The sequence below is a fragment of the Rattus norvegicus genome, chromosome 3, assembly GCF_036323735.1.
Source record: "Rattus norvegicus strain BN/NHsdMcwi chromosome 3, GRCr8, whole genome shotgun sequence".
Classification (NCBI taxonomy): domain Eukaryota; kingdom Metazoa; phylum Chordata; class Mammalia; order Rodentia; family Muridae; genus Rattus; species Rattus norvegicus.
Window position 1 is genome coordinate 164,710,424 of NC_086021.1, and position 14,875 is coordinate 164,725,298.

General features: G+C 48.1%; 1 protein-coding gene across 1 annotated transcript; it reads left to right on the forward strand.

The window, feature by feature from the left end:
* Positions 1 to 4,303: 4,303 nt before the first annotated feature.
* Procr (protein C receptor) lies at positions 4,304 to 8,571 on the forward strand. Its single transcript, NM_001025733.2, has 4 exons — positions 4,304 to 4,500; positions 6,362 to 6,619; positions 7,415 to 7,696; positions 7,929 to 8,571. The coding sequence occupies exons 1-4, from the start codon at positions 4,431 to 4,433 to the stop codon at positions 8,042 to 8,044; spliced, it is 726 nt and encodes a 241-aa protein (NP_001020904.1). The 5' UTR covers positions 4,304 to 4,430; the 3' UTR covers positions 8,045 to 8,571.
* Positions 8,572 to 14,875: the final 6,304 nt, after the last annotated feature.

Below are 14,875 nucleotides of genomic sequence, written 5' to 3' on the forward strand. Positions count from 1 at the left end.
GTGTACAGACCCTGAACCACACTTCAACCTTACTTTCTCTGCAACTTACACTCTCTCAGCAACTTATCCTAACCCCTCAAGTTTCTGTAACTTTCTCTTTATATCTTTTTCTTATCTTAGCCAGATTGGTGGGGCATTTTCCAGCCCCTGGGAAACCCACTCTTGGAGCCTGGCGGTAGACCCGGAGCACTCCCTACCTTCAGGGGTATTCAAGTCAACAGTCAGGAGTGAGGGCCTTCCATCCATGTCTGGAACATTCTTTCTGGCCTCCAGTAGGATTCCGTCTTTCCTCAGTGGTAAAGAAGACCTGTAACAGTTACTAACAAGCATCTCAAGTAGGATGGTGAGAAAACAAGAAGAGAATCTAGAGAATAGAGGTCCACTGAAGAGGACAAATAGCATTTAGTCACACAGCTAAACCAGGAGGCCTTTTTGGGATGTTGTAAAAATAAGCACAAGCTTTGTGACTGTGAAACAGAAAGGCGAGCAGAGAGGCAGTTGATCTGTTACCAGCCATCTCTCTGGACTTAGATTTTCCCTCAAGGAGTATCTCTCTTCAGTGTCAGCTTGGTGGCTTTGCCTCTCAAGAGACCCAGCCTCCAAACGTCACTAGGCTTCCAGTAAGAACTAATAACAAAAGGATGGAGAGATGGTTAGGACCTGGGTGTTAGATGCCAAGTGACTGACATAAGAATTGTAACTGGTTCACCTGGGACTTTCAGGACCTCAGTAGCAGCCGTTTACCAAACGTCTCACTGGGTTAAAGGCCCATGGAAAAGAAAACATTAATCCTGACCTTGGCCACAGCCAAAGCCTGAATTCTAAATTTTGACTGGCAAAACAAAGTTCTTCACAGTTTGTTGTAGATTCTTTTCAAAACTATTTTAGGGGCTTCCCTGCCCCTCAACCTGGGGCATTTTGACCACAGGGGCAGGAACTAGCTGCTGAGGGGATAGGATCAAAGGCGTGCTCCATGTCAATGATTACTTAACAGGGAAGGTGACTTAATGTTGGAGACCGACTCCTCTCTTGGAATAGGGCCAGCAGATAAGGTAGGCTCCCTTAAAGAACTTCTCTTAATGAACGCTCTCCTTCTGTGAGCAAGTGTTGAAGGTCTGGCCACTGAAGGCAGCAACTGGATTTTTTTTTTTTTTCAGGGCCAAAAGTCTCATAAAACGACCAATAACTCCACGCTATCTTTTTGCTGTCAAAGCGTCAACTCCGGCTGGCCTCATCACCTTGAAACTCCTCTTACGCTAACTTGGCCTGAGCTGTGCCACTGCCCACGCGCAGCCTGCCACTTGCTAGCAGGCCTGCATGCTTGCCACCCTCAGCCCCACACTTCCCTACTCTGCGCTGTCCCTTCCTTAGAAGCTGTGAATGTTTAAGCAACAGGGAGAATTTGTCTTCAGGATCCAAGGTAAAGCTTTCAGGTTCTCGTTAATGCCTGCTTCAGACAGGATCACTCGCTAACCTGGAGTCCTTCATACACAACTGTTAACAGCAGCTAGACTGGACAAGGGGAGCAAAGGGAGGGGCATCTCTCCTTGGGGAGGAGGCTAAGAGAGAAAGATAAAACTCCCTGGCAGAAAACAATTTTTCTCAAGCAAATTATTTTTAACTTCTAAGTTAAGCACCAAGAGGACCAAGTAAAACTCTTTAACGAACAGAACAAATAGTTCCGTAATTAAGTTTCCAGTTATAAAGATCAGAGGAGGAGAAAGGCCAATACTGAAGGGGCTGCATCCCCTTGCCCGGACCCGGGGGAGGCCTATAAGCTCACAAGGGAAAAACAAGAATCGGGCCAGTAGAGGAGTCAGGGGTGAGTGCTCACCGACTTCGCATCCCCTGGGCCGGATCAGAAGTGTCTGCCTCCAGAGGAGCAGAGGATTCAGGAGGTTGGGTACACCATAAGTGCGCAAAGGCATGGCTACTGTGGAGTCAGGCTCTGTGGGGCTCCGAGCCCTGCAGCTTCGGGTACCTGTAGCCGGACACCCACTCCCTGCTTCTTCTTCCAGGGGAGCAGAGATTAGAGGCTGCTGGGGAGGAAATGGGGGATACCAGGGAGGAGCTGGCCATTCAGGAGGAGCAGAGGGTATTGAGGATTTTGAACCAGGTTTTGCCAGACCGAGATGCAAGATTGTTGGTCCGGTGCGCTCCTGGCTTTTCCTGAAAAACAATAGCTTTAACATCAAGAATCACAGTCAGGGGCTGGGGATTTAGCTCAGTGGTAGAGCACTTACCTAGGAAGCGCAAGGCCCTGGGTTCGGTCCCCAGCTCCGGAAAAAAAAGAACAAAAAAAACAAACAAACAAAAAAAAAGAATAATCACAGTCAGGTCAAAAGAGCCTGGGGGCGGGGGGGGGGGGAGCAGCAAAAATCGGCCACTCAGAGGTGCAGAAAGTCTGTCACTTTCTCTTCTTAACTTCAACTGACATATTATGTGCTCTGTCCCTAACTTCAGTCCAATGATCTAGCGTCAGGCTTAAGGGAGTCATTACTGTCTGTCCCATCGTCACAAAAAACACTAAACAAACAAACCACAGACAACACAAAGAGATCACAATATCCAGACAACAACTGCCATGCCTAGTCCCAGGCACCAGCCAAAGGCAGTTTCAGAGAGAAGACGTCTTTGAAGTTTCTCTTCCAAGAGGAACACACTATTGTCTTCTACCCATTAGGAGACCACCAAGCGTCCCTGGCTCTCCTGCTGCCCTGAAGCGTCCCCCAGGGCTGCAGTTTGTGGTCCTCCGCACAGCTCCAGAAAGCAGCTGCAAAACCAAAGCGCTTTTCAGATACTAACCAGAACCAGAACAGAAACAGACACAGACAGCGGCCACACACTCAGACACAATTGGGGATCCCCCTTACCTCCAAGAAGGTCTTTGGAGTTGTGAGTGGTCATGAGATCCTGGACGAGCCCCCAAATGAAAGACCAGTGGGGTGGGGAAGACCCCCACTCAAATCTCAAGACGACGCAAACCCCAAGAACTCAAGAGAAACTGGTCTTGATGTAATGAACAAGAGGTGTATTTGAGGAACCAGAGCTCTGGGGACAACACGTATCTCACACAGGAGACAGAGGAGTCGACCCAAGCCCAACTAGGGGAAGGCATTTATAGGGAAAACTACATAGGTAGTTGGCAACAGTCACACAAAGCAAAGCAATTTCACTGGTTTGTTTACATTGGCGCACATGATCTAACTTCAGGCCACCCTGCCTCTTGGATGAGCTGACCCCAACTCTTTTTTCTCAGGACTGGTAAGTCAGGCCTTATCGAGGCCAGATGGCTTATGTTCAGCCAGGCCTTCCTTATCGAGGCAGGATGGTTTATGCTGAGCCAGGCCTTATCGAGGCCAGGTGGTCTATGGCTGGACTACTTCTCCATAACATGTTATGTTATTCTTTTGTGAGGTGCACTTGTCCTCACAGCAGGGTCAGTGGGGGATAGTTTAAAATCTTTATTCTTTCAGGAGAATGACATAATGTATGAAAAAAATGCCATAATGAAACCCATTACTGTACATACCAACTTAAAAATGCATAAGACTGGGCATGGTGGCTAATAACTTTAATCCCAGCACTCAGGAGGCAGTTGGAGCTCTGTGAGTTCAAAGCCAGCCTGATAGAGTGAGATCCCGCTTTTTAAAAAAATAAGAAGAAAACGCACAAAGCAAAACGCCCTTATATAAGTGAACACATATTTCAGGAAATATTGCTTACTAAGAATAATGCACCAGGTTTCTTATTCTGTCCTACTAAATTTTTTAAAAACATACTAATCTGTGACGTCATTGCCACCAAATGACTATGACCTGCTCGATGCTGAGATTTCTCTAGATCGTTCCCAAATCTCTGCTACATATTTCTGAGAACCCCTCTCCTCCAATTGGGTAATCCTGTGTACTTAAACTTCTAATAAAATGTAGGCAGCAGTCCTGGAAAGCTAAATTCTATTCCTGGATCTGGCGTCATCACGAAGTACAAACTTTGGGCAAATCCCTACATCTCTCTGGACCTCAGTTTCCCCGTCATCTCTACATTCTCTGAGTTGGCAACATCGAAAGCAGACGCCCCACCCCCTGACTCAGCGGCGACCGGACTTCTCACCAAGCCTTTCTCCCCCTTTTCCGCTCTTCCTCTAGCCTCGGAAGCCAGCAGCGGGAGGAGAAACGGGCAGGTCCAGGCAGGAGGGCCCGCGGCTGGGAGGGGCCGAGGCGAGCCGGCCCCCTAGTAGGAAATGAGACAGAGCGAAGCAACACTTTAAAAGCCCGACTCCCTCTTCCTCCACGCATTCACTGGTCTCTTTCCACCCTTCCCTCTCCCTCCCGCCCTTCCCGGACAGCCGCCCTTCTCTTTCCTAATCAGCAACCTCAGGAGCCCGAGCCTGCCCGGACCCAGGTGGGACCCAGAACTTCAGCTCCAGGATGTTGACGAAGTTTCTGTCGCTGCTGCTGCTGCTGCTGCTGCTTGGCTGCGCCTTTTGTAACTCCGATGGTGAGTTAGGGTCACGGCTCCTTCTTGGGGGGTGTTCTGGGGACTTGGTGTATTGGGGAACTTTGACATGACTTCTAACCCACACAGCTTGGATGTCCACAGCTGCTGGCTTTGGCTCATATTTCAAAGACAGGGTGAGGACGTTCAGTTAACTCTGCAGAGAAGGCTTGGGGGAGGCTGTTGGAAGGGACCTGTAGAGTAAGAATGAGGTGAGGCGACAGGGAGAGTAGTGTCAGTCTAGGGAAGATAGGAAGAGATGGACAGAATAGGGAGACACTAGGAAAGCAGAGACAAGTTTGGGGGTTGAGATGAGGGGGTGAGGGCAGGTAAGGTGGGAGAAGGGAGGCCAAGAGCCAGGGTCAGAAGATCAGGCTGCAGGAAGCTCTTAAACAGAGAGGGGGAATTATCACCAGACACTGTTGATGCCCAGCTCTCCCCCCGCCCCCCGCCCCCCACCCCACCCCCCCACCCCACTTCCTATAGCCTCTGTCTCTCCCTCAGAGAGACAGAATTTAGAGCGCCTACTGTACTTTATACACACATTGACTCGTTTATCCGTGGTGAGCAATATTTTCATATTGATGTTACAGAGGGGAAAACCTGGTCACAGGACAGTTAAAGGTCATTGCTAAGGTTACTGACATATCCACACTTGCAAACACAGAAAGCAACTTCTCAAACTCAACAGGGTGGGAGGTAGGAGGGAGTTACAATGTCAACATGGCCAAGGCCCTTTCCTGGGCATTGAAGACAGATAATCAAACCCAGCTTCCATAGAGATTTGCCACGCAGAGCAAAGGCAGCAGAGTAACCCGGACAAGCTCTTCACATGGTGGCCGAAAGTTGGCATGAGGAACTCCAAGCCATTTGGTAAAACTGAACACGGAGATTCATCAGAAAATGAAACTTGCTGTGGATCTCAAGCTGGGGCCAGACCCTGAGATCTGTCCTGTGGACAGATGTCCTATGGGGAGGCAATGACTTCAGATAGGCAGGCGGGTTGACTTCAGCTACCAGGATTCAAATTGTGGTTTGCCTTACTATCTTGGCCTCAGATTCCCATACACAAGAGGTTAATAATAGTAGCTACCATGTTAAAGCGTTAGGAGGAAGGCATACATACGTTAATAATGTGTGTACAACAGTGCCTAGAGTGTAACAATCACTTCATGGGTAGTAGCTGTTATTATGTGGGAGGGGTAGGGCACATCCCAGGAGGGGTTTGAGGGTTTTGGGTCAGATGAAGATCCAGTAAGAAGGGATGAAACTAAGCCCAGTGTGGCGGGGCACAATTTTAATTTCAGCAGCAACACGCAGATCCCTGAATTGGAGGCCATTCTAGTCTACAAAACCGGCTCCGGGATAGCTGGGGCTACACCAAGTAATCCTGTCTCGAAAAACAAAGCAAGGGGTTGAGGATTTAGCTCAGTAGTAGAGTGCTTGCCTAGCAAGCCCAAGGCCCTGGGTTCGGTCCCCAGCTCCGAAAAAAAGAAAAAAGAAAAAGAAAGCAAAAGGATGAAATTGAGGAATGTGGCCCTCCAGGGGATGACAGGAGAGGACACAGGGACTGGAGTTGGGACCTTATTAGAGGCCAGAGTTTGACAGGCTGACGGTGTGGACTGGAAAGCACGGAGAAAAGCCTTTTCCGATTGCAGACCTCAGTTTCCTCATCTGTAAAGCAAACATAATAACACCCCCTTCCTGGAGAAGTTATTGTAAGCATCAAATGGAAGGGCAGGTGGGCGAGCGCTTTATAGGATCGAGAAGTGGGCGGCAGGCCTCTGGGTAGGGGGTTATTATCTCCGGCTGTCAGCTACCGCTCTCCTCGCTGGCGGTCCTGACGCGCTGACTCTGCCCTCAGGCTCCCAAAGCCTGCACATGCTCCAGATCTCCTACTTCCCAGACCCCTATCACGGGAGGCATCAGGGCAACGCCTCTCTGGGAAAACTCCTGACACACACGCTGGAAGGCCCGAGCAACAACGTCACCATTCTCCAGCTCCAGGACTGGCAGGATCCGGATAGCTGGGCGCGCACAGAGAGTGGCCTGAAGATCTACCTGTCCCAGTTCAACAGCCTGGTGCAGTTGATCTATCGCGAGCGCAAGAACGACGTGGTCTGTGAGTTGGGGCGCCTGGTTGAGGCTGGTGGGGGCTATGGAGGATAAGAGGGCCTGAGGAGGCTTGTGGCAAAGCTTGGGCACTAAGGCTAAGGTTCTAGGCAGCAGGATTTTTGTGAGGGAGTGGGGTGGGCGTGGTCTGTGGGGCTCTGACCCGTGGAGATTGTTCTGTGAGAGAAAAGCGATATCCTAACTGTAAGAAGCCTCTAAGTAATGGATGACAGGTAGGTAGGTAGGTAGGTAGATAGATAGATAGATAGATAGATAGATAGATAGATAGATAGATAGAAACAGATCAATTGATCAGATACTTTTTGGGGTCGGTGTGGCCTCTTGGAGCAGACCTGCTTTGGGACCCTGTCCCTCATCTCCTCTGACCCCCAAAATTTCACTGAAAGTTCTGCCAACTCCTTTCCCTCATAGGGCCCTACCCTTCCCTTCATACAGCCTGAAGCACTTTGCCCGTAGCCTCTGATCACCTCTTCTCATAGATGTTGGTGGGTCTGTCCATAGCTCTCTCACAACCCCAGTTCCTGTCAACAACTGGATCTCTTGTCTCTTGTCCAGGACACCACGCCTTCTCTGCTCCTTTCTCCCACAGTCCTGTGCTTTCTTCGTGGCTCCTTTTTACACAGGCTCCAACAATCTAACCCCAGCACTTTCCAGACAGACCTTCTCCTCTGTCCTCGGCAGCCCTTCCTTCTCCCTTCCACAGTCCCTTTGCCCCTGGTGAACGTCCCCCAACACCTGGCACCGTCTCAAGCAAACACAGAGCTGTCTCTCCCCCTCTCCATAGTTCCTCTGACTGTTAGCTGCTCCGTGGGCTGTGAGCTGCCGCCAGAGGAGGGCTCTGAACCCCATGTCTTCTTTGATGTGGCTGTGAATGGAAGTGCCTTCGTAAGTTTCCAGCCAAAGACTGCCATATGGGTGACAGGCTCCCAGGAGCCCTCCGAAGCCATCAACTTCACCCTGAAGCAACTCAATACCTACAATCGGACTCGGTATGAACTGCAGGAATTTCTGCAGGACACCTGTGTGCAGTACCTGGAGAACCACATCACCACGCAAAACACCAAAGGTGTGAGGGGATTCTGGCCCCACGTGTGTGTTGGGGAAGGGGTGACTTCCAGGCAAATGAAGGGACACGAGGGACCCCGTGAGCAACAAAAGGAGGGGGCTGGAGATTCAGGAGAGGATACACCCACAAAGCTTAAGTCACTGGGTGACTTCCTTTGAACATATAGATGCCTTGGGCTTCAACCCAAACTTTAGGAATATGGTTTTAAACTCACTCTCTGTCTGTTCTGCAGGGAGCCAAACAGGCCGCTCTTATACTTCACTGGTCCTGGGTATCCTGATGGGCTGTTTCATAATCGCTGGTGTGGCCGTGGGCATCTTCCTGTGCACGGGTGGACGGCGTTGCTAATTTTTCTCCAGGTTCCTCAGAGAAAGGGCTGGACTGGTGGGAGCTGGTATGGGAAGGTCAAATGAAGCCAAACAGACTCCCCCAGCGGGCCACCATATCTCAGGAGGTTAGAGCAACAGCTCCAGCATCTGCCTACGAAGAATGTGAGGAAGGGATATGAGGAGGTTATGTAGACAAAATAACCGGTTTGCAAAGGACTCGAGAACATGCATGCTTTGGGTAGCTGGTCTGAGAAGTGGGTGTTTATCTGTGAAAATGAGATCATAGACTTGGGGGGAGGCCAGGAGGTCTGCGACCTCCCGGAATGGGCAGATTTACTGTAGGCATTCAAAACATCTAACTAAAATAAAAGGAATTGTCTGTCACCAAAATAAAACATTTAATGTATCCAGGTGTGTCCAACTTGGGAAGGGACACTGGTATGATAGGGAAGAAAGAACCATAGAAATGTCACAGTTGTAAGATTAATTAATATTGGAAGCAGTTAATTAATAATTAAATATTAAAATTTCTTATTTATGTAAAAAGTGTAATTATGTCCTCTATTTTATTAAAACTTCTGAAAAAAGTATAGCCTATACCCTTTGCTCTGTTTCCTCATCTGTCAGTCACTTGGTAACCAGAGGCAGGGTGGTCTCTCTATGAAGTGTTCACAGGTCCCCAGTAGGCTGGCACCATTAGCTGTGGTGTGTGCCTCGTTTGACTCTGTGAGCTGGAGACTCTCTTTACACTGCTCTGTGATTCATACAAACTGTTCTGGAACATTCTCAACCCTTTGCTCCGTTCACCTTGGAGATGTGTTTTCCTTAAAATGCCCCCTCCACCCCTTTTTGGCTGTGCTTTGACTTGCAGGATTTTAAATATCTACTTCTGGTGTTCTCTGTGAAGAAACAATACAATTTAATATTTAAGAGCACGTATTCAGGGCTGGAGAGATGACTCAATAGTTAAGAAAGCTTGCTGCTGGGGTTGGGGATTTAGCTCAGTGGTAGAGCGCTTGCCTAGCAAGCGCAAGGCCCTGGGTTCGGTCCCCAGCTCTGAAAAAAAGAAAAAAAAAAGAAAAAAAAAAGAAAGCTTGCTGCTCTTACAAAAGACCAGAGTTGGGCTGGAGAGATGGCTCAGTGGTTAAGAGCACTGTCTGCTCTTCCAGAGGTCCTGAGTTCAATTCCCAGCAACCACATGGTGGCTCGCAGCCATCTGTAATGGGATCCAATGCCCTCTTCTGGTGTGCATGAAGACAGCGACAGTGTACTTATATATAATAAATGAAAAAGATGTTAAAAACAAAAAAGATCAGAGTTGGATTGCCAGCACCCATGTCAGGCTTAGAACTGCCTAGTGCCAAGGGATCTGGCGCCCTCTTCTGGCCTCCTGGAGCACTGGCAACACACACGCAGAGAGGCACACATGCACTACATTTTTTTTTTAATTTTAAAAACATTTTTGTGGGGGGGGGGCGTTCCCGGTAGAGTTTCTCCGTATAGCCCTAGCTGTCCTAGAACTTGCTCTGTAGACCAGGCTGGCCTCGAACTCAGAAACCCACCTGCTTCTGCCTCTTGAGGGCTGAGACTAAAGGCGTGTACCACCCTGGGTTTAAGAACATTTAAAATGAGACTTCAGTTTTAAATCTTGGAGCCAGGTGTTGGGGATTTAGCTCAGTGGTAGAGCGCTTGCCTAGCAAGCGCAAGGCCCTGGGTTCGGTCCCCACCTCCGAAAAATAGAAAAAAAAAACTTTAAATCTTGGAGCCAGGTACTTAGTGTCTCCAAATGTTTACTCCCTTCATGCACAAAAGGAATAATAAAATATACAAGAAGGATGAACAAAGACACCTACCTCAAACAGACCTTACGGGTGTTAGGTAAAACCAATACAAGGAGAATAATACATGTATGATTCAGGAATACAGCTGAGGCCATTGCTACAAATCCCACATTAGCACTAATTTTCCCCAGGGGACCAAGGCTGCAAGGCTTTACAAAGGCTAGCAGGCTCCTGGCACTGAACACCGTCCTCCGCCCTGCCCTGGCTCCTTTCATGTATTGTTTGTTTTAGACTGGGTGTTACTATGTAGGCCAGGCTGGCCTTGAACCCGTGATCCTTCTTCCTCAGCACCCCCAAGCTGTGGATTATAAGAATGCCTATTGTACCCAGTTCCCCTTGGACATCTTAATATCTTGAGGCTATTCAGAATCAACATAGGAGAAATTACCTTCTTTTTCCTCTCTCCTGTGATTTAATAGCTGTCCGTGGGTAAAAGGAATACATCCGCACAGTATCAATGAAGCGACCTCGGTGGTAAGCTCTATTGACTTACTTTCCTCTACAAAATACAAAAGCTATCATATCCGTTCTCTCCTTCCTGCCCTTCCTTTTCCTCTGTGGGAGGCACAGAGGTATACCCACTTAGCTCAACCTCCAGAGGGGCTTGCCATTCAGGGAGTCCATCCAGCAGGGGACCCCAAGTTACTTCAGTTCCCAAGTGACCACCTTAGCTAAGAGAACAGTCAGCACAGGGTATGTCTGTCCTGTGACTGCCCTCCTCCTGTGACTGGATAAGGCAGAGGCATAAACATTCAGCTGTGCCCAATTACTCCAGAGTTCCCTGCCAGGCTGTCTGGGCCTGTGTGGGATCAAAAGGCAATTTGACTTTTTCCTTAACTCCATCCTGCCTCCTCCTCCAGTAAACACCCTGCATCTCCAACCCTTTCTCCGAATCTGATTCCAGAAAATTCAAAACCCAGCACGCATGTACACCTGCCCCCCAACCCCCGCTCGTGTGTGTGTGTGTGTGTGTGTGTGTGTGTGTGAGTGTGTCTGCCCCCACCCCCCACTCTTCCGAAATTGAGAAATGACCACAGTCGCTTTTAATCAGGTCATGGCAATAACTTCCTCCTAGATTCTCCCTTGTCTGTGTATATATATATATATATATTTTTTTTTCCCCTCTGTTCTAATTGATCGCATGCTCGGCAGTAAAAGAAAAAGCAAAGACCTGAAAAGTCTGTGTCATTCCTGTGGTAGCTCACAACCATCTGTGATAGGATCCAACGTCCTCTCCTGGTGTGTCTGAAGAGAGTGACAATGTACTCACATAGGTAAAATAAATACATACATCTTTTTCTTCAAGTCATTATTTGTGGAATTTTTTTTCTTTTTTTTTTTTTTTTTTTCGGAGCTGGGGACCGAACCCAGGGCCTTGTGCTTGCTAGGCAAGCACTCTACCACTGAGCTAAATCCCCAACCCCTCAAGTCCTTTTTAAAAAAATAATTGAAAAGAAGAATAACTGGGGCTGGAGAGATGGCTCAGCAGTTAAGAGCACTGGCTGCTCTTCCAGAGATCCTGAGTTCAATTCCCCACAACCACATGGTGGCTCACAACCATCTGTAATGGGATCTGATGCCCTCTTCTTGTGTGTCTGAAGACAGCTACAGTGTGTACTCATTATACATAGAATAAATGAATAATTCTTTAAAAGAAGAAGAGGAAGAGGAAGAGCTAAAGGGCTTTGCTAGGAGTGGAGACTTCCACCTTTAACCCCCAGCATTCAGACGGCACTACCAGGTTCTCTGTGAGTTCAAGTCCAGCCTGACCTACATAGCAAGCCCTAGACCAGCTGTGGCCACATAGTTGTACATTTCCTGTCTCGGGGTGGAACGAAGGATTTGAACAGTCACTTCTCAAAATAAATTTACACACACACGCACACACACACACGTGCACACACACACACCCCGGTGGCTAATAAACACATGAAATGACACTCAGCACTTACTAAGGAAAGGCAAACCAAATCTATGTGATGGAATTTGCTCCCATTGGTAATAGCCATAACGTGTTGGTAAGAACATTTGAAAGATCAGAAACCGCACACCTTCCAGGTAAGAACATAAGATATTACAGACCGCTTTCTGTTTTTGTTTGGGGACTGGGCTTCTTTGATTTCAGCAGAAGCAGAAGATCTCTATGAGTTCGAGGGCAGCCTGGTCTACATAGTAAGGTCCAGGACAGCCAGGATTACATACAGAGAGAGAGAAAGTTCTTCAAAAAAGTATTTGGCCAGTCTACAATATTAAGACCCTGTTTCAGAAAAAAAATATATGTATAATATAACTCAGAAACTTCACTCTTGATATTTACCCAAAAGAATTTAAAAATATGTGTACATGGATAGTGATACATAAATGTCACAGTGCTATTGTTCACCTTAGCTGTAAGGTAAGAACAACATAGACTACTGCTGCTATATCTTGATATGGGAGGTGCCAAGAGTCACGGGGTGTAGATGTAATAAATTATCTTTGAGGCTATCTGAATTCATTTTCTGTTGCTGTAACAAAATCTCCAGGGCTGGGTAATTTATAAGGAAAAGAGGTTTACTAAGCTCACAGTTTTGGAGGCTGGAGGTCCCAAATCCAGCAGCCTCTTCTTACACAACGAAGGTCCTTTTGACTGTGTCATGACATGGTACATGCCATCACGTGGCAGGAGTGTGTGCTGGGGGTAGGGTTGGGGTGGGGTGGGGCTGCAAGAGACTGGCATGATCCCTTCCTATTCAATGTCAGAACCGGGTTACCCTCCCACTAGAGCCCCACCTATTAAAGGTTTCTTTATCTTCCAATTGCACAGGTAGAAACTAAGTTTTAACATGTGTATTGGCAAGGGATTCCACGAGGGTTCTCGGTGCCTTTGCATCCATATCCAGAAGCAGAAGGAAAAGGATTGGAAATGGGGGGGCTGAGAGGAAGAAGGCTTGCTCCCTCACTTTCTGGAGACTCCACAGAGAGAAGGATGACTGGAAACACAGCGGACTGCTGAGTCGCTCTCATGGCTGTATGACTATGGCCCAGTCACTGCTGCTCTGTGGGAAGGAGCCTGTGCTCTCTGAGACATCTGCCCCCTCTGATCGTCAGAACTCCAGATGGCTGACATTCGGCAAATCCTACAGGGTCTTTGACATTCCACCCATCTGCAGAGAATGACCTCAGGATGCTTGCCTTAGGTCTGACCACCGACGGCTGAACTACTAGGAGCCCATTTGGAGTTTACATGAGAAATAAACAAAGCCGCAACACATTTAAACAAGTGACTCTCCCAAGAGCATTCTGAAAGCCTCCGTCTGGGTGGCTTGGCCCATAGTCCCCCATTTAACATTAAACAAGAGTTTCTTTATTGTACACATCCTGCCAGGGAGCCTAAGTCTACCTTTCTGTATCCTGTTCCTTCCTTCCTCCCCTCCCTCCCCTTCCTTCCTTCCTTCCTTCCTTCCTTCTTTCTTTCCTTCTTTCCTTCCTTCTTTCCTTCTTTCCTTTTTCTAAAAACCAGGGCTTCAGTATGTACCTCTGGCATGGTCTGTCCTTTGCTCTGTAGGACCAGGCTGGCCTCAAACTCAAGAGTTCCACCCGAATTTGCCTTCCGAGTGCTGGGATTAAAAGTGCATCATGACACCCGGCGTGTTTATTGCACTGTTGGTGGGGTCTATCTTATGGTGAGCATCCTGCTAACAGGTAACGGGGAAGGCAGAAATGGGTAAAACAGGATCCCCGTGAAAGCACTCCTAATCTGGAGGGAGAAGTCCACAAAACCAAGAGCAAAAGTGATTATAACTGCCTTCCCAGGGGAAGGAATCTCAGGAAGCCACACGGGCCGTGACCGCATCAGAGCTTGAAGAAACACAAGGGAAGAAGGGGAGTCCATTGCTGTCCTCTTAGGGAACATCTTCGCTCGTCTCTGCCTAGCACAAGAGTCAGTATGCGCTTGTTGAAAGAATGAGAGATGGCTTTGAACTGGTGGAACAGCACAAAGGAACAAGGAACTAAAGGGCTAGGGAGACGGCTCAGTGGCTACACTCCCACCACACAAGTGTAAGGGCTTGAGCTGGAATCCTCAGAACCCACGAAGCAAGGCAAAAAGAGCAGGCATCTGGAATCCCATTGCTCTTTCAAGGAGTTGTGGGGTGTGGAGGAAAGAGAGTCTTCGGAAGCTAGCCTAGTGTACACAGCAGCAAAAATAACAACAAACAAACAAACAAAACCCAGACAGTATCTCACACACGATAAAGAACCAGGATCTTTGATCTTCATTCTAGCACCCTGGCACATCAATACTCACAGACAGACAGACAGACAGACAGATATCATACACATAGGAGAAAGAGGGGGGAAGGTAAACCAAACCTTTGGAGGAAAATGAAAATGTAAATCATTATGTTAAGCGGAATAGACCAGATTCAAAACTACAAGTGCAAGAAACAGAAGTGAGTGGAGGGGAAGAAAAGGAAGTGGGGGGAGAGAAAGGAGGAGGGGAGAGGAGAAGGAGGGGAAGGAGGAGGAGGAAAAGAGGGAGGAGGACAGTTCCCCTTACAGTGGCAATGTATGTATGGCTTCTGTGCCTTCGGGTCACGGTACAAACAGAGCAGGAGGTAAAAGGACAGTAAGAATGCTATGCTAAGGGCCACACTAAGTTCTGCAGCTGACAGTTAACTACTTCCTCCCTTCATCTTTATATCCACAGTACCGGGGACAGTGCCAGAGACCGAGACAACAAGTGCTGAAAACTTCTGAGAAGGAAGTTATTCCTCTCAACCAATATTATCCCTCATCTATTTCACTTTGAGACAGCATCTCACTATGTACCCAGGCATTAGCCTGAAACTGGCTGTGTCGCCCAGGCTGGCCTTGAACTCACAGACCTACATCTGCCTCCACCTCCCAAGTTCTGGGATCAAAGGCTCATGCCTACGCTTGGCTAACTCCTCACTTGCATAATTAATTTATGCTCGGAGAAGTCCATTTCTTCCGGTATCTCACTTCACATTTTATTGCTATATCAA